A 26,156-nucleotide genomic window follows, 5' to 3' on the forward strand; every position below is an offset into this window, starting at 1 on the left:
AGCTACAACTACAGGAGAAAGTGGGTGTGGTCTACCTAGACAGAGCTACAACTACAGGAGAAAGTGGGTGTGGTCTACCTAGAGAGAGAGAGAGCTACAACTACAGGGGAAAGTGGGTGTGGTCTACCTAGACAGAGAGCTACAACCACAGAAAGTGGGTGTGGTCTACCTAGAGAGAGAGCTACAACTACAGGGGAAAGTGGGTGTGGTCTACCTAGAGAGAGAGAGAGAGCTACAACTACAGGGGGAAAGTGGGTGTGGTCTACCTAGACAGAGATCTACAACTACAGAAAGTGGGTGTGGTCTACCTAGAGAGAGAGCTACAACTACAGGAGAAAGTGGGTGTGGTCTACCTGGAGAGAGAGCTAAAACTACAGGAGAAAGTGGGTGTGGTCTACCTAGAGAGGGAGCTACAACTACAGGAGAAAGTGGGTGTGGTCTACCTAGACAGAGAGCTACAACTACAGGAGAAAGTGGGTGTGGTCTACCTAGAGAGAGAGAGAGAGCTACAACTACAGGGGAAAGTGGGTGTGGTCTACCTGGAGAGAGAGCTAAAACTACAGGAGAAAGTGGGTGTGGTCTACCTAGAGAGGGAGCTACAACTACAGGAGAAAGTGGGTGTGGTCTACCTAGACAGAGAGCTACAACTACAGGAGAAAGTGGGTGTGGTCTACCTAGAGAGAGAGCTACAACTACAGGGGAAAGTGGGTGTGGTCTACCTAGACAGAGAGCTACAACTACAGGAGAAAGTGGGTGTGGTCTACCTAGAGAGAGAGCTACAACTACAGGGGGAAAGTGGGTGTGGTCTACCTAGACAGAGAGCTACAACTACAGAAAGTGGGTGTGGTCTACCTAGACAGAGAGCTACAACTACAGAAAGTGGGTGTGGTCTACCTAGACAGAGAGCTACAACTACAGGAGAAAGTGGGTGTGGTCTACCTAGAGAGAGAGAGAGAGCTACAACTACAGGGGAAAGTGGGTGTGGTCTACCTAGAGAGAGAGCTACAACCACAGAAAGTGGGTGTGGTCTACCTAGAGAGAGAGCTACAACTACAGGAGAAAGTGGGTGTGGTCTACCTGGAGAGAGAGCTAAAACTACAGGAGAAAGTGGGTGTGGTCTACCTAGAGAGGGAGCTACAACTACAGGAGAAAGTGGGTGTGGTCTACCTAGACAGAGAGCTACAACTACAGAAAGTGGGTGTGGTCTACCTAGACAGAGAGCTACAACCACAGAAAGTGGGTGTGGTCTACCTAGACAGAGAGCTACAACTACAGAAAGTGGGTGTGGTCTACCTAGAGAGAGCTACAACTACAGGAGAAAGTGGGTGTGGTCTACCTAGAGAGAGAGAGAGCTACAACTACAGGGGAAAGTGGGTGTGGTCTACCTGGAGAGAGAGCTAAAACTACAGGAGAAAGTGGGTGTGGTCTACCTAGAGAGGGAGCTACAACTACAGGGGAAAGTGGGTGTGGCCTACCCAGAGAGAGCTACACCTACGGGGGAAAGTGGGTGTGGTTTACCTAGAGAGAGAGCTACAACTACAGGTGAAAGTGGGTGTGGCCTACCTAGAGAGAGCTACACCTACGGGGGAAAGTGGGTGTGGTCTACCTAGAGAGAGCTACAGCTACGGGGGAAAGTGGGTGTGGTCTACCTAGAGAGAGCTACAACTACAGGGGAAAGTGGGTGTGGTCTACCTAGAGAGAGCTACAACTACAGGAGAAAGTGGGTGTGGTCTACCTAGAGAGTGAAGAGAGATACAACTACAAGAGAAGTGGGTGTGGTCTACCCAGAGAGAGGGAGAGGTACAACTACAGGAGAAAGTGGGTGTGGTCTACCTAGAGAGGGAGCTACAACTACAGGCGAAAGTGGGTGTGGCCTACCTAGAGAGAGCTACAGCTACGGGGGAAAGTGGGTGTGGTCTACCTAGAGAGAGCTACAACTACAGGAGAAAGTGGGTGTGGTCTACCTAGAGAGTGAGGAGAGATACAACTACAAGAGAAGTGGGTGTGGTCTACCTAGAGAGGGAGCAACAACTACAGGGAAAGTGGGTGTGGTCTACCTAGAGAGGGAGCTACAACTACAGGGGAAAGTGGATGTGGTCTACCTAGAGAGGGAGCTACAAATACAGGGGAAAGTGGGTGTGGTCTCCACGTAGTATGGAAGAGTAGAAATTGGAACAGTTTCGTAGTGTTATTATCAAAAACATGTTGATGTATTGGAATTATTCACACTTTGATTTGACACACACACAGAGAGAGGAATGAATCATTTCAAACACAGTTTAATCTGTTGAGAAAACCTATGGAGAAGAGGGGGATCGGTTTCACACACATAGCTATCCTGGAGACAGACACACCTCTTTGGGACATCGTGTTCCTGTAGAGGGTCTGAGCTGGGTAAATGATATATGGTCTGTTAACATGTTGAAATCAATGGGCAACCTCTCAGGGCTGTGTGTGGTGTGGATAATCCCACAGCACCCCCTCCCCCACAAAAACATACCTTTCATGAACTAACACTCCCACTTTCCCCCACTGGAGCTGACTGTACTGATAGCTACTGAGGAAAAATGTACTTACTATGACAGATATGATATGGTTGTCTCACCTAGCCCTCTTCTGATGATTAACTAACTGTACGTCTCTCTGGATAAGAGCGTCTGCTAAATGGCTAACGTGTAAATGTCAAATGAAAAGCCCTTTTACTGAATAAAACATCCACACATCACTTCCATGTCTTTCCCTCTGGCTGACTGATTAGCTCAGGGAAGCCCAAACTACGCTGTACTACACCTTACAGAACACCCCCCCCCCAGCTGTCCTACTACAGAACACCCCACAGCTGTCCTACTACAGAACACCTCACAGCTGTCCTACTACAGAACACCCCACAACTGTCCTACTACAGAACCCCCCAGCTGTCCTACTACAGAACACCCCACAGCTGTCCTACTACAGAACCCCCCAGCTGTCCTACTACAGAACACCCCACAGCTGTCCTACTACAGAACACCCCCCAGCTGTCCTACTACAGAACACCCCACAGCTGTCCCACTACAGAACACCTCACAGCTGTCCTACTACAGAACACCCCACAGCTGTCCTACTACAGAACACCCCACGCCTGGCTTCTACAGAACACCCCCAGCTGTCCTACTACAGAACACCCCACAGCTGTCCTACTACAGAACACCCTACAGCTGTCCTACTACAGAACACCCCCCCCAGCTGTCCTACTACAGAACACCCTACAGCTGTCCTACTACAGAACACCCCCAGCTGTCCTACTACAGAACACCCTACAGCTGTCCTACTACAGAACACCCCACAGCTGTCCTACTACAGAACACCCCACAGCTGTCCTACTACAGAACCCCCCAGCTGTCCTACTACAGAACACCCCACAGCTGTCCTACTACAGAACCCCCCAGCTGTCCTACTACGGAACACCCCACAGCTGTCCTACTACAGAACACCTCACAGCTGTCCTACTACAGAACCCCCCAACTGTCCTACTACAGAACCCCCCAGCTGTCCTACTACAGAACGCCCCACAGCTGTCCTACTACAGAACCCCCCAGCTGTCCTACTACAGAACACCCCACAGCTGTCCTACTACAGAACACCCCCCAGCTGTCCTACTACAGAACACCCCCCCAGCTGTCCTACTACAGAACACCCCCCACAGCTGTCCTACTACAGAACACCTCACAGCTGTCCTACTACAGAACACCCCACAGCTGTCCTACTACAGAACACCCCACAGCTGTCCTACTACAGAACACCCCACAGCTGTCCTACTACAGAACACCCCACAGCTGTCCTACTACAGAACACCCTACAGCTGTCCTACTACAGAACACCCTACAGCTGTCCTACTACAGAACACCCCCCAGCTGTCCTACTACAGAACACCCCCAGCTGTCCTACTACAGAACACCCTACAGCTGTCCTACTACAGAACACCCCCCAGCTGTCCTACTACAGAACACCCTACAGCTGTCCTACTACAGAACACCCCAAAGCTGTCCTACTACAGAACACCCCCCAGCTGTCCTACTACAGAACACCCCCCAGCTGTCCTACTACAGAACACCCCCCAGCTGTCCTACAACATAACACCCCCCCCAGCTGTCCTACTACAGAACACCTCACAGCTGTCCTACTACAGAACACCCCACAACTGTCCTACTACAGAACCCCCCAGCTGTCCTACTACAGAACACCCCACAGCTGTCCTACTACAGAACACCCCCCAGCTGTCCTACTACAGAACACCCCCAGCTGTCCTACTACAGAACACCCCCAGCTGTCCTACTACAGAACACCCCCAGCTGTCCTACTACAGAACACCCCACAGCTGTCCTACTACAGAACACCCTACAGCTGTCCTACTACAGAACACCCCCCAGCTGTCCTACTACAGAACACCCTACAGCTGTCCTACTACAGAACACCCCCCAGCTGTCCTACTACAGAACACCCTACAGCTGTCCTACTACAGAACACCCTACAGCTGTCCTACTACAGAACACCCCCAGCTGTCCTACTACAGAACACCCTACAGCTGTCCTACTACAGAACACCCTACAGCTGTCCTACTACAGAACACCCCCCAGCTGTCCTACTACAGAACACCCCACAGCTGTCCCACTACAGAACACCTCACAGCTGTCCTACTACAGAACACCCCACAGCTGTCCTACTACAGAACACCCCACAGCTGTCCTACTACAGAACACCCCACAGCTGTCCTACTACAGAACACCCCCCAGCTGTCCTACTACAGAACACCCCACAGCTGTCCTACTACAGAACACCCTACAGCTGTCCTACTACAGAACACCCCCCAGCTGTCCTACTACAGAACACCCTACAGCTGTCCTACTACAGAACACCCCCCAGCTGTCCTACTACAGAACACCCTACAGCTGTCCTACTACAGAACACCCTACCCCAGCTGTCCTACTACAGAACACACTACAGCTGTCCTACTACAGAACACCCCACAGCTGTCCTACTACAGAACCCCCCCAGCTGTCCTACTACAGAACACCCCACAGCTGTCCTACTACAGAACCCCCCCCCCCAGCTGTCCTACTACAGAACACCCCACAGCTGTCCTACTACAGAACACCTCACAGCTGTCCTACTACAGAACCCCCCAACTGTCCTACTACAGAACCCCCCAGCTGTCCTACTACAGAACACCCCACAGCTGTCCTACTACAGAACCCCCCAGCTGTCCTACTACAGAACACCCCACAGCTGTCCTACTACAGAACACCCCACAGCTGTCCTACTACAGAACACCCCCCAGCTGTCCTACTACAGAACACCCCACAGCTGTCCTACTACAGAACACCCCACAGCTGTCCTACTACAGAACACCCCACAGCTGTCCTACTACAGAACACCCCCCAGCTGTCCTACTACAGAACACCCCCCAGCTGTCCTACTACAGAACACCCCCCAGCTGTCCTACTACAGAACACCCCCCAGCTGTCCTACTACAGAACACCCCCCAGCTGTCCTACTACAGAACACCCCCCAGCTGTCCTACTACAGAACACCCCACAGCTGTCCTACTACAGAACCCCCCAGCTGTCCTACTACAGAACACCCCACAGCTGTCCTACTACAGAACCCCCCAGCTGTCCTACTACAGAACACCCCACAGCTGTCCTACTACAGAACACCTCACAGCTGTCCTACTACAGAACCCCCCAACTGTCCTACTACAGAACCCCCCCAGCTGTCCTACTACAGAACACCCCACAGCTGTCCTACTACAGAACCCCCAGCTGTCCTACTACAGAACACCCCACAGCTGTCCTACTACAGAACACCCCCCAGCTGTCCTACTACAGAACACCCCCCAGCTGTCCTACTACAGAACACCCCACAGCTGTCCTACTACAGAACACCTCACAGCTGTCCTACTACAGAACACCCCACAGCTGTCCTACTACAGAACACCCCCCAGCTGTCCTACTACAGAACACCCCACAGCTGTCCTACTACAGAACACCCCCCAGCTGTCCTACTACAGAACACCCCCCCCAGCTGTCCTACTACAGAACACCCCCCCCAGCTGTCCTACTACAGAACACCCCCCAGCTGTCCTACTACAGAACACCCTACAGCTGTCCTACTACAGAACACCCCCCAGCTGTCCTACTACAGAACACCCTACAGCTGTCCTACTACAGAACACCCCAAAGCTGTCCTACTACAGAACACCCCCCAGCTGTCCTACTACAGAACACCCCCCCCAGCTGTCCTACTACAGAACACCCCCCCCAGCTGTCCTACAACATAACACCCCCCCCAGCTGTCCTACAACATAACACCCCCCGCCCCCAGCTGTCCTACTACAGAACACCCCCTCCCCTCAGCTGTCCTACTACAGAACACCCCCTCCCCTCAGCTGTCCTACTACATTAAATCCCCCCCCAGCTGTCCTACTACAGAACATCCCCCCAGCTGTCCTACTACAGAACACCCCCCAGCTGTCCTACTACAGAACCCCCCCCAGCTGTCCTACTACAGAACACCCCCCAGCTGTCCTACTACAGAACACCCCCCAGCTGTCCTACTACAGAACACCCCCCAGCTGTCCTACTACAGAACACCCCCCAGCTGTCCTACTACAGAACACCCCCCCAGCTGTCCTACTACAGAACACCCCCCCCAGCTGTCCTACTACAGAACACCCCCTGCTGTCCTACTAACACAACACAACCCCCAGCTGTCCTACTAACACAACACAACCCCCCAGCTGTCCTACTACAGAACACCCCCCAGCTGTCCTACTACAGAACACCCCCCAGCTGTCCTACTACAGAACACCCCCCAGCTGTCCTACTACAGAACACCCCCCAGCTGTCCTACTACAGAACACCCCCGCCCCCAGCTGTCCTACTACAGAACACCCCCAGCTGTCCTACTACAGAACACCCCCCAGCTGTCCTACTACAGAACACCCCCAGCTGTCCTACTACAGAACACCCCCAGCTGTCCTACTACAGAACACCCCCCAGCTGTCCTACTACAGAACACCCCCCAGCTGTCCTACTACAGAACACCCCCCAGCTGTCCTACTACAGAACACCCCCAGCTGTCCTACTACAGAACACCCCCCAGCTGTCCTACTACAGAACACCCCCCAGCTGTCCTACTACAGAACACCCCCCAGCTGTCCTACTACAGAACACCCCCCAGCTGTCCTACTACAGAACACCCCCCAGCTGTCCTACTACAGAACACCCCCTCCCCAGCTGTCCTACTACAGAACACCCCCAGCTGCCCTACTACAGAACACCCCACAGCTGTCCTACTACAGAACACCCCATAGCTGTCCTACTAGAGAACACCCCACAGCTGTCCTACTACAGAACACCCCCCCCACCAGCTGTCCTACTACAGAACACCCCCCTCCCCAGCTGTCCTACTACAGAACACCCCCCAGCTGCCCTACTACAGAACACCCCACAGCTGTCCTACTACAGAACACCCCACAGCTGTCCTACTACAGAACACCCCACAGCTGTCCTACTACAGAACACCCCACAGCTGTCCTACTACAGAACACCCCACAGCTGTCCTACTACAGAACACCCCACAGCTGTCCTACTACAGAACACCCTACAGAACAGAGCCATGAAAACCTGTCAGAATAAACCGCTTGTTGTTCAAGGAGAGGAGAATCCTATCACAGACACTGATGTCTTCACAGAGACTGATGTCCCCAGAGTGGAGATAAAACATCGGGACCGCCAGCTGTTGCCACGGCAACTATTGTATCCGAGGGCAGCAGCTCCTGTCAACTTGTGGATCTGTAGACCTTTATAAATGGACCAGGACACAAGGAAGGACACACACACACACACCCACACACACACACACACACACCCACACACACACCCCCTCTGAGCTGAAACCAATCCACTTTTAAGTGGAACTGAATCAAATCCACCAAGCTGCTGTCTGTCACAAAATGAAATGACTTTTTGAAATCTAATTTGCAGAGGACGTCGCCTTTCGCTCTCTCTCTCCTTCTCTATCCTCATCATACATCGGTCTCCTCTTTCTCTCTCCTTCTCTATCATCATACATCGGTCTCCTCTTTCTCTCTCCTTCTCTATCATCATACATCGGTCTCCTCTTTCTCTCTCCTTCTCTATCCTCATACATCGGTCTCCTTTTTCTCTCTCCTTCTCTATCCTCATCATACATCGGTCTCCTCTTTCTCTCTCCTTCTCTATCCTCATCATACATCGGTCTCCTCTTTCTCTCTCCTTCTCTATCCTCATCATACATCGGTCTCCTCTTCCTCTCTCCTGCTCTATCCTCATCATACATCGGTCTCCTCTTTCTCTATCCTTCTCTATCCTCATCATACATCAGTCTCCTCTTTCTCTCTCCTTCTCTATCCTCATCATACATCGGTCTCCTCTTTCTCTCTCCTTCTCTATCCTCATCATACATCGGTCTCCTCTTTCTCTATCCTCATCATACATCGGTCTCCTCTTTCTCTCTCCTTCTCTATCCTCATCATACATCGGTCTCCTCTTTCTCTCTCCTTCTCTATCCTCATCATACATCGGTCTCCTCTTTCTCTCTCCTTCTCTATCCTCATCATACATCGGTCTCCTCTTTCTCTCTCCTTCTCTATCCTCATCATACATCGGTCTCCTCTTTCTCTCTCCTTCTCTATCCTCATCATACATCGGTCTCCTCTTTCTCTATCCTCATCATACATCGGTCTACTCTTTCTCTCTCCTTCTCTATCCTCATCATACATCGGTCTCCTCTTTCTCTCTCCTTCTCTATCCTCATCATACATCGGCCTCCTCTTTCTCTATCCTTCTCTATCCTCATCATACATCGGTCTCCTCTTTCTCTATCCTTCTCTATCCTCATCATACATCGGTCTCCTCTTTCTCTATCCTTCTCTATCCTCATCATACATCGGTCTCCTCTTTCTCTATCCTTCTCTATCCTCATCATACATCGGTCTCCTCTTTCTCTCTCCTTCTCTATCCTCATCATACATCGGTCTCCTCTTCCTCTCTCCTTCTCTATCCTCATCATACATCGGTCTCCTCTTTCTCTCTCCTTCTCTATCCTCATCATACATCGGTCTCCTCTTCCTCTCTCCTTCTCTATCCTCATCATACATCGGTCTCCTCTTTCTCTCTCCTGCTCTATCCTCATCATACATCAGTCTCCTCTTTCTCTCTCCTTCTCTATCCTCATCATACATCGGTCTCCTCTTTCTCTCTCCTTCTCTATCCTCATCATACATCGGTCTCCTCTTTCTCTCTCCTGCTCTATCCTCATCATACATCAGTCTCCTCTTTCTCTCTCCTTCTCTATCCTCATCATACATCGGTCTCCTCTTTCTCTCTCCTGCTCTATCCTCATCATACATCGGTCTCCTCTTTCTCTCTCCTTCTCTATCCTCATCATACATCGGTCTCCTCTTTCTCTCTCCTGCTCTATCCTCATCATACATCGGTCTCCTCTTTCTCTCTCCTTCTCTATCCTCATCATACATCGGTCTCCTCTTTCTCTCTCCTGCTCTATCCTCATCATACATCGGTCTCCTCTTTCTCTCTCCTTCTCTATCCTCATCATACATCGGTCTCCTCTTTCTCTCTCCTTCTCTATCCTCATCATACATCGGTCTCCTCTTTCTCTCTCCTGCTCTATCCTCATCATACATCGGTCTTCTCCACGTTGACAAGGTGCGAGTTGAAAATGGCACCTCATTACCCATAGGGCCCTGGTCAAAAGTGACATCCTAAGGGTTTCTGCTTGTATTAGAGGTCGACCGATTCATCTGAATGGGCGATTAATTAGGGTCGATTTCAAGTTCATAACAATCAGTAATCTGAATTTTGGAAGCCGATTACATTGCACTCCACGAGGAGACTGCGTGGCAGGCTGACCACCTGTTACGCGAGTGCAGCAAGGAGCCAAGGTAAGTTGCTAGCTAGCATTAAACGTATCTTATAAAAAAACAATCTTCACGTAATCACTAGTTAACTATACATGGTTGATGATATTACTAGTTTATCTAGCTTGTCCTGCGTTGCATATAATCGGTGCGGTGCCTGGTAATTTATCATCGAATCACAGCCTACTTCGCCAAACGGGTGCGCATTCTCGAAAAAATAACGGCCATTAAACCAATGTACCTAACCATTAACATCAATGACTGTCTTAAAATCAACACAAGTATATATTTTAGACCTGCATATTTAGTTACAAGAAATGCATGTCAGCAGGCAATATTAAACTCAGGAAATTGTGTCACTTCTCTTGTGTTCAGTGCACGCAGAGTTCGGGTATATGCAACATTTTGGGCCGCCTGGCTCGTTGCGAACTGTGTTTCTTCCTAACAAAGAGCGTAATTAATTTGCCAGAATTGTACATAATTATGACATAACATTGAAGATTGTGCAATGTAACAGTAATATTTAGACTGATGGATGCCGCCCATTAGATAAAATACAGAACGGTTCCGTATTTCATTGAAAGAATAAACATTTGTTTTTCGAAATGATAGTTTCCGGTTTTGACCATATTAATGACCAAATGCTAAATCTGTGTCTTTATTATAATAAAATCTATGATTTGATATTTGATAGAGTCTGACTGAGCGGCGGTAGGCAGCAGCAGGCTTGTAATCATTCATTCAAACAGCACTTTACTGTGTTTGCCAGCAGCTCTTCGCTGTGCTTCAAGCATTGAGCTGTTTATGACTTCAAGCCTATCAACTCCCGAGATTAGGCTGGCAATACTGAAGTGCCTATAAGAACATCCAATAGTCAAAGGTATATGAAATACAAATGGTATAGAGAGAAATAGTCCTATAATTCCTATAATAACTACAACCTAAACCTTCTTACCTGGGAATATTGAAGACTCATGTTAAAAGGAACCACCGGCTTTCATATGTTCTGAGCAAGGAACGTAAGCTTTCTTACATGGCACATATTGCACTTTTACTTTCTTCTCCAACACTGTGTTTTTAGATTATTTAAACCAAATTGAACATTTTTCATTATTTATTTGAGACAAAATGGATTTTTATCTATTATATTAAGTTAAAATAAAAGTGTTCACTCAGTATTGTTGTAATTGTCATTATTACAAAAATATATATCAATAATAAATTAATAAAACGCCTGATTCATCGGTATTGGCTTTTTTTGGTCCTCCAATAATCAGTATCTGCTGAAAAATCATAAATCGGTCGACCTCCAGCTCTGATCTAAATTGATAATATTTTATGATGATATCATCTATCATTTCATATTTGTCAAATGGCTGTGTTGGTCGGTACTTTCTCCCTGTGTTGGTCGGGTACTGTCTCCCCGTGTTGGTCGGGTACTGTCTCCCCGTGTTGGTCGGGTACTGTCTCCCCGTGTTGGTCGGGTACTGTCTCCCCGTGTTGGTCGGTACTTTCTCCCCGTGTTGGTCGGGCACTTTATCCTCGCGTCGGTCGGGCACTTTATCCCTGCGTCGGTCGGGCACTTTATCCCTGCGTCGGTCGGGCACTTTATCCCTGCGTCGGTCGGGTACTTTCTCCCTGCGTCGGTCGGGTACTTTCTCCCTGCGTCGGTCGGGTACTTTCTCCCTGCGTCGGTCGGGTACTTTCTCCCTGCGTCGGTCGGGTACTTTCTCCCTGCGTCGGTCGGGTACTTTCTCCCTGCGTCGGTCGGGTACTTTCTCCCTGCGTCGGTCGGGTACTTTCTCCCTGCGTCGGTCGGGTACTTTCTCCCTGCGTCGGTCGGGTACTTTCTCCCTGCGTCGGTCGGGTACTTTCTCCCTGCGTCGGTCGGGTACTTTCTCCCTGCGTCGGTCGGGTACTTTCTCCCTGCGTCGGTCGGGTACTTTCTCCCTGCGTCGGTCGGGTACTTTCTCCCTGCGTCGGTCGGGTACTTTCTCCCTGCGTCGGTCGGGTACTTTCTCCCTGCGTCGGTCGGGTACTTTCTCCCTGCGTCGGTCGGGTACTTTCTCCCTGCGTCGGTCGGGTACTTTCTCCCTGCGTCGGGTCGGGTACTTTCTCCCTGCGTCGGTCGGGTACTTTCTCCCTGCGTCGGTCGGGTACTTTCTCCCTGCGTCGGTCGGGTACTTTCTCCCTGCGTCGGTCGGGTACTTTCTCCCTGCGTCGGTCGGGTACTTTCTCCCTGCGTCGGTCGGGTACTTTCTCCCTGCGTCGGTCGGGTACTTTCTCCCTGTGTTGGTCGGGTACTTTCTCCCTGCGTTGGTCGGGTACTTTCTCCCTGCGTTGGTCGGGTACAGTCTCCCTGTGTTGGTCGGGTACTTTCTCCCTGTGTTGGTCGGGTACTTTCTCCCTGCGTTGGTCGGGTACTTTCTCCCTGCGTTGGTCGGGTACAGTCTCCCTGTGTTGGTCGGGTACAGTCTCCCTGTGTTGGTCGGGTACTTTCTCCCTGTGTTGGTCGGGTACTTTCTCCCTGTGTTGGTCAGGTACAGTCTCCCTGTGTTGGTCGGGTACTTTCTCCCTGTGTTGGTCGGGTACTTTCTCCCTGTGTTGGTCGGGTACAGTCTCCCTGTGTTGGTCGGGTACTTTCTCCCTGTGTTGGTCACTTTCTCCCTTTTAAAATTCTTTATAATCAGAAAATGGACCAATTTCAAAGGATGTTAATCAACGAAGAAAGAAGAATGTGTTGAAGGCTACAGGTGCAGATGACTGAACGACCCACTGATGTGTCTGTAGGAGTACTGACGAGAAGGCACACAAAGGTATGTACAAATGGTATTGGTTTGTCACATAACCTACATGTGATCTGCATTACATTATCATTACATTGGTATGAATGGTTTCTCTAAAACCTTCTAGCAGCAGTCCTCTACCTCCTCTCTGACCTCTTCAACGAAGATCCCAGAGGTCTCTACGTTACGGACAAGATGTGTGTATGAAAACCAGTCAGAAGTGAACAATGTTTTCATTTACCACAAATAACAAGGTTTGAATACGGTCATGTGCACGTTTTGTTACTCATCTGTATAATTCATATTTTTGTTTTCACAGACTTCACCCTCCCTACATCCCTACATCCCTACATCGCTGATGAATAGAACTGGAAACCTGTTCCATCATCATGCACTGACAAATCATTCTGGCTGTGGAGACGAAGGACATCAACACATTAACATGCCAGAGGATAAACTGATTGAACTTGGAGCTCTGCTGGGAGTTTACCTCATATTTACATTTTTGAATTCTGCTTTTACACTAAAATCATAAAACACTCAAATATTTTGTTATTGTTATGCATATTGACAATATTAATAATAATAAGAGTGGTGGGTAAAAAACAAATTAACCCAAAAAAAGGTTATTTGAGGAACCATTAAGGGGGTTCTTTGAGGAACCATTAAGGGGGTTCTTTGAAGAACTGAGAGGTTCCCCCACAGTTCAATTTGAAGAACCCCTAAAGGATCTTCCAGGAAGCTTTTCTTTTTAGAGTGCCGGAGTGACCCCACAATGCTGCCTGCGTGGAAAACAAAGACTGGGTCATCTCTCTACAGACCTGACATTACTGTGACACAAACACAGGAAGTGACTGTGTGTGTGTTGGCCAGCAGGAGAGCCCAGTTAACCGCCCCCTTTAGGTCCAGAGAAGGGAAAGAGATATGTAGCAGCTGATAGACACGGACAAACGGACTTACAGTACAAACACTAAGAAAAGCATTGGCCAGCACTGAATACCCCTTAGGTCCAGGGACGGGCGGGACACAACATCCTGACAGCTGATTGGCTACTACTCACCCATGTCCTTGGATCCCTGGCTCTCACTGGCTAGCTCTCCCATCCTCACCAGGGCATCAAAGTAGCCCTTAGCAGCAAACGTCACATCTGGGGACAGAGGAAGAACAGCATGAGATCAGGGTCAGAGGTAGAGAGGTAGAGGGCAACTCCGTGGCCTATAAAGACGCACACACAGAAGTGTTCGCACACATCCTCACGTCGAGAGAGAAGACGATGCTATAGAGAGTAATGGTGTGTCTCATGTGGAGAGAGAAGATGATGCTATAGAGAGTAATGGTGTGTCTCATGTGGAGAGAGAAGACGATGCTATAGAGAGTAATGGTGTGTCTCATGTGGAGAGAGAAGATGATGCTATAGAGAGTAATGGTGTGTCTCATGTGGAGAGAGAAGACGATGCTATAGAGAGTAATGGTGTGTCTCATGTGGAGAGAGAAGACGATGCTATAGAGAGTAATGGTGTGTCTCATGTGGAGAGAAAGACGATGCTATAGAGAGTAATGGTGTGTCTCATGTGGAGAGAGAAGACGATGCTATAGAGAGTAATGGTGTGTCTCATGTGGAGAGAGAAGATGATGCTATAGAGAGTAATGGTGTGTCTCATGTGGAGAGAGAAGATGATGCTATAGAGAGTAATGGTGTGTCTCATGTGGAGAGAAAGATGATGCTATAGAGAGTAATGGTGTGTCTCATGTGGAGAGAGAAGATGATGCTATAGAGAGTAATGGTGTGTCTCATGCGGAGAGAGAAGATGATGCTATAGAGAGTAATGGTGTGTCTCATGCGGAGAGAGAAGACGATGCTATAGAGAGTAATGGTGTGTCTCATGCGGAGAGAGAAGACGATGCTATAGAGAGTAATGGTGTGTCTCATGTGGAGAGAGAAGATGATGCTATAGAGAGTAATGGTGTGTCTCATGTGGAGAGAGAAGACGATGCTATAGAGAGTAATGGTGTGTCTCATGTGGAGAGAGAAGACGATGCTATAGAGAGTAATGGTGTGTCTCATGTGGAGAGAGAAGACGATGCTATAGAGAGTAATGGTGTGTCTCATGTGGAGAGAGAAGACGATGCTATAGAGAGTAATGGTGTGTCTCATGTGGAGAGAGAAGATGATGCTATAGAGAGTAATGGTGTGTCTCATGTGGAGAGAGAAGACGATGCTATAGAGAGTAATGGTGTGTCTCATGTGGAGAGAGAAGACGATGCTATAGAGAGTAATGGTGTGTCTCATGTGGAGAGAGAAGACGATGCTATAGAGAGTAATGGTGTGTCTCATGTGGAGAGAGAAGATGATGCTATAGAGAGTAATGGTGTGTCTCATGTGGAGAGAGAGGACGATGCTATAGAGAGTAATGGTGTGTCTCATGTGGAGAGAGAAGATGATGCTATAGAGAGTAATGGTGTGTCTCATGTGGAGAGAGAAGACGATGCTATAGAGAGTAATGGTGTGTCTCATGTGGAGAGAGAAGACGATGCTATAGAGAGTAATGGTGTGTCTCATGTGGAGAGAGAAGACGATGCTATAGAGAGTAATGGTGTGTCTCATGTGGAGAGAGAAGATGATGCTATAGAGAGTAATGGTGTGTCTCATGTGGAGAGAGAAGACGATGCTATAGAGAGTAATGGTGTGTCTCATGTGGAGAGAGAAGATGATGCTATAGAGAGTAATGGTGTGTCTCATGTGGAGAGAGAGATGATGCTATAGAGAGTAATGGTGTGTCTCATGTGGAGAGAGAAGATGATGCTATAGAGAGTAATGGTGTGTCTCATGTGGAGAGAGAAGATGATGCTATAGAGAGTAATGGTGTGTCTCATGTGGAGAGAGAAGACGATGCTATAGAGAGTAATGGTGTGTCTCATGTGGAGAGAGAAGACGATGCTATAGAGAGTAATGGTGTGTCTCATGTGGAGAGAGAAGATGCTATAGAGAGTAATGGTGTGTCTCATGTGGAGAGAGAAGACGATGCTATAGAGAGTAATGGTGTGTCTCATGTGGAGAGAGAAGATGATGCTATAGAGAGTAATGGTGTGTCTCATGTGGAGAGAGAAGATGATGCTATAGAGAGGAATGGTGTGTCTCATGTGGAGAGAGAAGATGATGCAACAGTAGTAATGGTGTGTCTCATGTGGAGAGAGAGGACGATGCAACAGTAGTAATGGTGTGTCTCATGTGGAGAGAGAAGACGATGCTATAGAGAGTAATGGTGTGTCTCATGTGGAGAGAGAAGATGATGCTATAGAGAGTAATGGTGTGTCTCATGTGGAGAGAGAAGACGATGCTATAGAGAGTAATGGTGTGTCTCATGTGGAGAGAAGACGATGCTATAGAGAGTAATGGTGTGTCTCATGTGGAGAGAGAAGACGATGCTATAGAGAGTAATGGTGTGTCTCATGTGGAGAGAGAAGACGATGCTATAGAGAGTAATGGTGTGTCTCATGTGGAGAGAGAAGACGATGCTATAGAGAGTAATGGTGTGTCTCATGTGGAGAGAGAAGACGATGCTATAGAGAGTAATGGTGTGTCTCATGTGGAGAGAGAAGACGATGCTATAGAGAGTAATGGTGTGTCTCATGTGGAGAGAGAAGACGATGCTATAGAGAGTAATGGTGTGTCTCATGTGGAGAGAGAAGACGATGCTATAGAGAGTAATGGTGTGTCTCATGTGGAGAGAAGATGATGCTATAGAGAGTAATGGTGTGTCTCATGTGGAGAGAGAAGACGATGCTATAGAGAGTAATGGTGTGTCTCATGTGGAGAGAGAAGATGATGCTATAGAGAGTAATGGTGTGTCTCATGTGGAGAGAGAAGATGATGCTATAGAAAGTAATGGTGTGTCTCATGTGGAGAGAGAAGATGATGCTATAGAAAGTAATGGTGTGTCTCATGTGGAGAGAGAAGATGATGCTATAGAGAGTAATGGTGTGTCTCATGTGGAGAGAGAAGACGATGCTATAGAGAGTAATGGTGTGTCTCATGTGGAGAGAGAAGACGATGCTATAGAGAGTAATGGTGTGTCTCATGTGGAGAGAGAAGACGATGCTATAGAGAGTAATGGTGTGTCTCATGTGGAGAGAGAAGATGATGCTATAGAGAGTAATGGTGTGTCTCATGTGGAGAGAGAAGACGATGCTATAGAGAGTAATGGTGTGTCTCATGTGGAGAGAGAAGACGATGCTATAGAGAGTAATGGTGTGTCTCATGTGGAGAGAGAAGATGATGCTATAGAGAGTAATGGTGTGTCTCATGTGGAGAGAGAAGACGATGCTATAGAGAGTAATGGTGTGTCTCATGTGGAGAGAGAAGATGATGCTATAGAGAGTAATGGTGTGTCTCATGTGGAGAGAGAAGATGATGCTATAGAGAGTAATGGTGTGTCTCATGTGGAGAGAGAAGATGATGCTATAGAGAGTAATGGTGTGTCTCATGTGGAGAGAGAAGATGATGCTATAGAGAGTAATGGTGTGTCTCATGTGGAGAGAGAAGATGATGCTATAGAGAGTAATGGTGTGTCTCATGTGGAGAGAGAAGACGATGCTATAGAGAGTAATGGTGTGTCTCATGTGGAGAGAGAAGATGCTATAGAGAGTAATGGTGTGTCTCATGTGGAGAGAGAAGACGATGCTATAGAGAGTAATGGTGTGTCTCATGTGGAGAGAAGATGATGCTATAGAGAGTAATGGTGTGTCTCATGTGGAGAGAGAAGATGATGCTATAGAGAGTAATGGTGTGTCTCATGTGGAGAGAGAAGATGATGCTACAGTAGTAATGGTGTGTCTCATGTGGAGAGAGAGACGATGCTACAGTAGTAATGGTGTGTCTCATGTGGAGAGAGAGGACGATGCTACAGTAGTAATGGTGTGTCTCATGTGGAGAGAGAGGACGATGCTACAGTAGTAATGGTGTGTCTCATGTGGAGAGAGAGGACGATGCTACAGTAGTAATGGTGTGTCTCATGTGGAGAGAGAGGACGATGCTACAGTAGTAATGGTGTGTCTCATGTGGAGAGAGAGGACGATGCAACAGTAGTAATGGTGTGTCTCATGTGGAGAGAGAGACTGCTGCACAGTAGTAATGGTGTGTCTCATGTGGAGAGAGAGGACGATGCTACAGTAGTAATGATGTGTCTCATGTGGAGAGAGAGGACGATGCTACAGTAGTAATGATGTGTCTCATGTGGAGAGAGGACGATGCTACAGTAGTAATGGTGTGTCTCATGTGGAGAGAGAGGACGATGCTACAGTAGTAATGGTGTGTCTCATGTGGAGAGAGAGGACGATGCTACAGTAGTAATGGTGTGTCTCATGTGGAGAGAGAGACGATGCTACAGTAGTAATGGTGTGTCTCATGTGGAGAGAGAGAGAGGACGATGCTACAGTAGTAATGATGTGTCTCATGTGGAGAGAGAGAGAGGACATGCTACAGTAGTAATGGTGTGTCTCATGGGGAGAGAGAGAGAGAGGACGATGCTACAGTAGTAATGGTGTGTCTCATGTGGAGAGAGAGGACGATGCTACAGTAGTAATGGTGTGTCTCATGTGGAGAGAGAGGACGATGCTACAGTAGTAATGGTGTGTCTCATGTGGAGAGAGAGGACGATGCTACAGTAGTAATGGTGTGTCTCATGTGGAGAGAGAGAGAGGACGATGCTACAGTAGTAATGGTGTGTCTCATGTGGAGAGAGAGAGAGAGAGAGGACAATGCTACAGTAGTAATGGTGTGTCTCATGTGGAGAGAGAGGACGATGCTACAGTAGTAATGGTGTGTCTCATGTGGAGAGAGAGGACGATGCTACAGTAGTAATGGTGTGTCTCATGTGGAGAGAGAGGACGATGCTACAGTAGTAATGGTGTGTCTCATGTGGAGAGAGAGGACGATGCTACAGTAGTAATGGTGTGTCTCATGTGGAGAGAGAGGACGATGCTACAGTAGTAATGGTGTGTCTCATGTGGAGAGAGAGGACTGCTACAGTAGTAATGGTGTGTCTCATGTGGAGAGAGAGGACGATGCTACAGTAGTAATGGTGTGTCTCATGTGGAGAGAGAGGACGATGCTACAGTAGTAATGGTGTGTCTCATGTGGAGAGAGAGGACGATGCTACAGTAGTAATGGTGTGTCTCATGTGGAGAGAGAGGACGATGCTACAGTAGTAATGGTGTGTCTCATGTGGAGAGAGAGGACGATGCTACAGTAGTAATGGTGTGTCTCATGTGGAGAGAGAGGACGATGCTACAGTAGTAATGGTGTGTCTCATGTGGATGCTACAGTAGTAATGGTGTGTCTCATGTGGAGAGAGAGGACGATGCTACAGTAGTAATGGTGTGTCTCATGTGGAGAGAGAGGACGATGCTACAGTAGTAATGGTGTGTCTCATGTGGAGAGAGAGGACGATGCTACAGTAGTAATGGTGTGTCTCATGTGGAGAGAGGACGATGCTACAGTAGTAATGGTGTGTCTCATGTGGAGAGAGGACGATGCTACAGTAGTAATGGTGTGTCTCATGTGGAGAGAGAGGACGATGCTACAGTAGTAATGGTGTGTCTCATGTGGAGAGAGAGGACGATGCAACAGTAGTAATGGTGTGTCTCATGTGGAGAGAGGACGATGCTACAGTAGTAATGGTGTGTCTCATGTGGAGAGAGAAGACGATGCTACAGTAGTAATGGTGTGTCTCATGTGGAGAGAGAGGACGATGCTACAGTAGTAATGATGTGTCTCATGTGGAGAGAGGACGATGCTACAGTAGTAATGGTGTGTCTCATGTGGAGAGAGAAGACGATGCTACAGTAGTAATGGTGTGTCTCATGTGGAGAGAGAGGACGATGCTACAGTAGTAATGGTGTGTCTCATGTGGAGAGAGACGATGCTACAGTAGTAATGGTGTGTCTCATGTGGAGAGAGAGGACGATGCTATAGAGAGTAATGGTGTGTCTCATGTGGAGAGAAAGATGATGCTATAGAGAGTAATGGTGTGTCTCATGTGGAGAGAGAAGATGATGCTATAGAGAGGAATGGTGTGTCTCATGTGGAGAGAGAAGATGATGCAACAGTAGTAATGGTGTGTCTCATGTGGAGAGAGAGGACGATGCAACAGTAGTAATGGTGTGTCTCATGTGGAGAGAGAGGACGATGCTACAGTAGTAATGGTGTGTCTCATGTGGAGAGAGAGGACGATGCTACAGTAGTAATGGTGTGTCTCATGTGGAGAGAGAGGACGATGCTACAGTAGTAATGGTGTGTCTCATGTGGAGAGAGAGGACGATGCAACAGTAGTACCATGGTGTGTCTCATGTGGAGAGAGAGGACGATGCAACAGCAGTAATGGTGTGTCTCATGTGGAGAGAGAGGACGATGCAACAGTAGTAATGGTGTGTCTCATGTGGAGAGAGAGGACGATGCTACAGTAGTAATGATGTGTCTCATGTGGAGAGAGAGGACGATGCTACAGTAGTAATGATGTGTCTCATGTGGAGAGAGAGGACGATGCTACAGTAGTAATGGTGTGTCTCATGTGGAGAGAGAGGACGATGCTACAGTAGTAATGGTGTGTCTCATGTAGAGAGAGAGGACGATGCTACAGTAGTAATGGTGTGTCTCATGTGGAGAGAGAGGACGATGCTACAGTAGTAATGGTGTGTCTCATGTAGAGAGAGAGGACGATGCTACAGTAGTAATGGTGTGTCTCATGTGGAGAGAGAGGACGATGCTACAGTAGTAATGGTGTGTCTCATGTGGAGAGAGAGAGAGGACAATGCTACAGTAGTAATGGTGTGTCTCATGTGGAGAGAGAGGACGATGCTACAGTAGTAATGGTGTGTCTCATGTGGAGAGAGAGGACAATGCTACAGTAGTAATGGTGTGTCTCATGTGGAGAGAGAGGACGATGCTACAGTAGTAATGGTGTGTCTCATGTGGAGAGAGAGAGGACGATGCTACAGTAGTAATGGTGTGTCTCATGTGGAGAGAGGACGATGCTACAGTAGTAATGGTGTGTCTCATGTGGAGAGAGAGAGAGGACGATGCTACAGTAGTAATGATGTGTCTCATGGAGAGAGAGAGAGAGAGGACGATGCTACAGTAGTAATGGTGTGTCTCATGTGGAGTGAGAGAGAGGACGATGCTACAGTAGTAATGGTGTGTCTCATGTGGAGAGAGAGGACGATGCTACAGTAGTAATGGTGTGTCTCATGTGGAGAGAGAGGACGATGCAACAGTAGTAATGGTGTGTCTCATGTGGAGAGAGAGGACGATGCTACAGTAGTAATGGTGTGTCTCATGTGGAGAGAGAGGACGATGCTACAGTAGTAATGGTGTGTCTCATGTGGAGAGAGAGGACGATGCTACAGTAGTAATGGTGTGTCTCATGTGGAGAGAGAGGACGATGCTACAGTAGTAATGGTGTGTCTCATGTGGAGAGAGAGGACGATGCTACAGTAGTAATGGTGTGTCTCATGTGGAGAGAGAGGACGATGCGAAGGTAGTAATGGTGTGTCTCATGTGGAGAGAGAGGACGATGCTACAGTAGTAATGGTGTGTCTCATGTGGAGAGAGGACGATGCTACAGTAGTAATGGTGTGTCTCATGTGGAGAGAGAGGACGATGCTACAGTAGTAATGGTGTGTCTCATGTGGAGAGAGAGGACGATGCTACAGTAGTAATGGTGTGTCTCATGTGGAGAGAGAGGACGATGCTACAGTAGTAATGGTGTGTCTCATGTGGAGAGAGGACGATGCTACAGTAGTAATGGTGTGTCTCATGTAGAGAGAGGACGATGCTACAGTAGTAATGGTGTGTCTCATGTGGAGAGAGAGGACGATGCTACAGTAGTAATGGTGTGTCTCATGTGGAGAGAGAGGACGATGCAACAGTAGTAATGGTGTGTCTCATGTGGAGAGAGGACGATGCTACAGTAGTAATGGTGTGTCTCATGTGGAGAGAGAAGACGATGCTACAGTAGTAATGGTGTGTCTCATGTGGAGAGAGAGGACGATGCTACAGTAGTAATGATGTGTCTCATGTGGAGAGAGGACGATGCTACAGTAGTAATGGTGTGTCTCATGTGGAGAGAGAAGACGATGCTACAGTAGTAATGGTGTGTCTCATGTGGAGAGAGAGGACGATGCTACAGTAGTAATGGTGTGTCTCATGTGGAGAGAGAGGACGATGCTACAGTAGTAATGGTGTGTCTCATGTGGAGAGAGGACGATGCTACAGTAGTAATGATGTGTCTCATGTGGAGAGAGGACGATGCTACAGTAGTAATGGTGTGTCTCATGTGGAGAGAGGACGATGCTACAGTAGTAATGGTGTGTCTCATGTGGAGAGAGAGGACAATGCTACAGTAGTAATGGTGTGTCTCATGTGGAGAGAGAGGACGATGCTACAGTAGTAATGGTGTGTCTCATGTGGAGAGAGAGGACGATGCTACAGTAGTAATGGTGTGTCTCATGTGGAGAGAGAGGACGATGCTACAGTAGTAATGGTGTGTCTCATGTGGAGAGAGAGGACGATGCTACAGTAGTAATGGTGTGTCTCATGTAGGGAGAGAGAGAGGACGATGCTACAGTAGTAATGATGTGTCTCATGTGGAGAGAGAGGACGATGCTACAGTAGTAATGATGTGTCTCATGGAGAGAGAGAGACGATGCTACAGTAGTAATGGTGTGTCTCATGTGGAGAGAGAGGACGATGCTACAGTAGTAATGGTGTGTCTCATGTGGAGAGAGAGAGAGGACGATGCTACAGTAGTAATGATGTGTCTCATGTGGAGAGAGAGGACGATGCTACAGTAGTAATGATGTGTCTCATGGAGAGAGAGAAGACGATGCTACAGTAGTAATGATGTGTCTCATGTGGAGAGAGAGAGAGAGGACGATGCTACAGTAGTAATGATGTGTCTCATGTGGAGAGAGAGAGAGAGAGAGAGGACTGTCTAGTGCAGCTAGCTGGATCCTGGACAACTAGTTATTATGGGCTGTCTAGTGCAGCTAGCTGGATCCTGAACAACTAGTTATTATGGGCTGTCTAGTGCAGCTAGCTGGATCCTGGACAACTAGTTATTATGGGCTGTCTAGTGCAGCTAGCTGGATCCTGGACAACTAGTTATTATGGGCTGTCTAGTGCAGCTAGCTGGATTCAACCTAGACCAGACCTCTGCTGTGGCTGTCAACACTCACAGGGGACTGACAGGCTGTGAGAAGTGAGAACCAGACTGGGCCAAAGTCAGACACCACTGTTGCCTGCCAACCTGCTGCTCCCCAAACAGGCTGACAGAAGCAGTGGCCAACTCTGGCCCGAGTCTGACTGAACATGAACCAGCCCACTATCCATCATCACTGACAGTGGACAAGTAGACTGACTGAACATGAACCAGCCCACTATCCATCATCACTGACAGTGGACAAGTAGACTGACTGAACATGAACCAGCCCACTATCCATCATCACTGACAGTGGACAAGTAGACTGACTGAACAAACCAGCCCACTATCCATCATCACTGACAGTGGACAAGTAGACTGACTGAACATGAACCAGCCCACTATCCATCATCACTGACAGTGGACAAGTAGACTGACTGAACAAACCAGCCCACTATCCATCATCACTGACAGTGGACAAGTAGACTGACTGAACAAACCAGCCCACTATCCATCATCACTGACAGTGGACAAGTAGACTGACTGAACATGAACCAGCCCACTATCCATCATCACTGACAGTGGACAAGTAGACTGACTGAACAAACCAGCCCACTATCCATCATCACTGACAGTGGACAAGTAGACTGACTGAACAAACCAGCCCACTATCCATCATCACTGACAGTGGACAAGTAGACTGACTGAACAAACCAGCCCACTATCCATCATCACTGACAGTGGACAAGTAGACTGACTGAACAAACCAGCCCACTATCCATCATCACTGACAGTGGACAAGTAGACTGACTGAACATGAACCAGCCCACTATCCATCATCACTGACAGTGGACAAGTAGACTGACTGAACATGAACCAGCCCACTATCCATCATCACTGACAGTGGACAAGTAGACTGACTGAACATGAACCAGCCCACTATCCATCATCACTGACAGTGGACAAGTAGACTGACTGAACAAACCAGCCCACTATCCATCATCACTGACAGTGGACAAGTAGACTGACTGAACAAACCAGCCCACTATCCATCATCACTGACAGTGGACAAGTAGACTGACTGAACAAACCAGCCCACTATCCATCATCACTGACAGTGGACAAGTAGACTGACTGAACATGAACCAGCCCACTATCCATCATCACTGACAGTGGACAAGTAGACTGACTGAACATGAACCAGCCCACTATCCATCATCACTGACAGTGGACAAGTAGACTGACTGAACATGAACCAGCCCACTATCCATCATCACTGACAGTGGACAAGTAGACTGACTGAACATGAACCAGCCCACTATCCATCATCACTGACAGTGGACAAGTAGACTGACTGAACAAACTGACAAGTAGACTGACTGAACAAACAGCCCACTATCCATCATCACTGACAGTGGACAAGTAGACTGACTGAACAAACCAGCCCACTATCCATCATCACTGACAGTGGACAAGTAGACTGACTGAACAAACCAGCCCACTATCCATCATCACTGACAGTGGACAAGTAGACTGACTGAACAAACCAGCCCACTATCCATCATCACTGACAGTGGACAAGTAGACTGACTGAACAAACCAGCCCACTATCCATCATCACTGACAGTGGACAAGTAGACTGACTGAACAAACCAGCCCACTATCCATCATCACTGACAGTGGACAAGTAGACTGACTGAACAAACCAGCCCACTATCCATCATCACTGACAGTGGACAAGTAGACTGACTGAACAAACCAGCCCACTATCCATCATCACTGACTGGAAAGTAGACAAACAAGTAGACAGCCCACTATCCATCATCACTGACAGTGGACAAGTAGACTGACTGAACAAACCAGCCCACTATCCATCATCACTGACAGTGGACAAGTAGACTGACTGAACAAACCAGCCCACTATCCATCATCACTGACAGTGGACAAGTAGACTGACTGAACAAACCAGCCCACTATCCATCATCACTGACAGTGGACAAGTAGACTGACTGAACAAACCAGCCCACTATCCATCATCACTGACAGTGGACAAGTAGACTGACTGAACAAACCAGCCCACTATCCATCATCACTGACAGTGGACAAGTAGACTGACTGAACAAACCAGCCCACTATCCATCATCACTGACAGTGGACAAGTAGACTGACTGAACAAACCAGCCCACTATCCATCATCACTGACAGTGGACAAGTAGACTGACTGAACAAACCAGCCCACTATCCATCATCACTGACAGTGGACAAGTAGACTGACTGAACAAACCAGCCCACTATCCATCATCACTGACAGTGGACAAGTAGACTGACTGAACAAACCAGCCCACTATCCATCATCACTGACAGTGGACAAGTAGACTGACTGAACAAACCAGCCCACTATCCATCATCACTGACAGTGGACAAGTAGACTGACTGAACAAACCAGCCCACTATCCATCATCACTGACAGTGGACAAGTAGACTGACTGAACAAACCAGCCCACTATCCATCATCACTGACAGTGGACAAGTAGACTGACTGAACAAACCAGCCCACTATCCATCATCACTGACAGTGGACAAGTAGACTGACTGAACAAACCAGCCCACTATCCATCATCACTGACAGTGGACAAGTAGACTGACTGAACAAACCAGCCCACTATCCATCATCACTGACAGTGGACAAGTAGACTGACTGAACAAACCAGCCCACTATCCATCATCACTGACAGTGGACAAGTAGACTGACTGAACAAACCAGCCCACTATCCATCATCACTGACAGTGGACAAGTAGACTGACTGAACAAACCAGCCCACTATCCATCATCACTGACAGTGGACAAGTAGACTGACTGAACAAACCAGCCCACTATCCATCATCACTGACAGTGGACAAGTAGACTGACTGAACAAACCAGCCCACTATCCATCATCACTGACAGTGGACAAGTAGACTGACTGAACAAACCAGCCCACTATCCATCATCACTGACAGTGGACAAGTAGACTGACTGCCCACTATCCATCATCACTGACAGTGGACAAGTAGACCCAAACCAGCCCACTATCCATCATCACTGACAGTGGACAAGTAGACTGACTGAACAAACCAGCCCACTATCCATCATCACTGACAGTGGACAAGTAGACTGACTGAACAAACCAGCCCACTATCCATCATCACTGACAGTGGACAAGTAGACTGACT

General features: G+C 48.1%; 1 protein-coding gene across 31 annotated transcripts in view; it reads right to left on the bottom strand.

Annotated features, from left to right (window-relative positions):
* Positions 1 to 26,156, bottom strand: part of LOC118372694 (brain-specific angiogenesis inhibitor 1-associated protein 2-like) — a 163,095-nt gene that overhangs the window by 121,695 nt on the left and 15,244 nt on the right. For all 31 annotated transcript variants that reach the window (XR_008137182.1, XR_008137178.1, XR_008137181.1 and 28 more), the window contains exon 2: positions 13,808 to 13,894. Coding sequence is in view for 8 of the 31 variants with exons in the window: in XM_052519775.1 (XP_052375735.1) it covers positions 13,808 to 13,894 (87 nt within the window). In the remaining 23 variants the exon portion in view is untranslated. The remainder of the gene's footprint in view (positions 1 to 13,807; positions 13,895 to 26,156) is intronic.

Source organism: Oncorhynchus keta, chromosome 5 (assembly GCF_023373465.1).
Source record: "Oncorhynchus keta strain PuntledgeMale-10-30-2019 chromosome 5, Oket_V2, whole genome shotgun sequence".
Classification (NCBI taxonomy): Eukaryota; Metazoa; Chordata; class Actinopteri; order Salmoniformes; family Salmonidae; genus Oncorhynchus; species Oncorhynchus keta.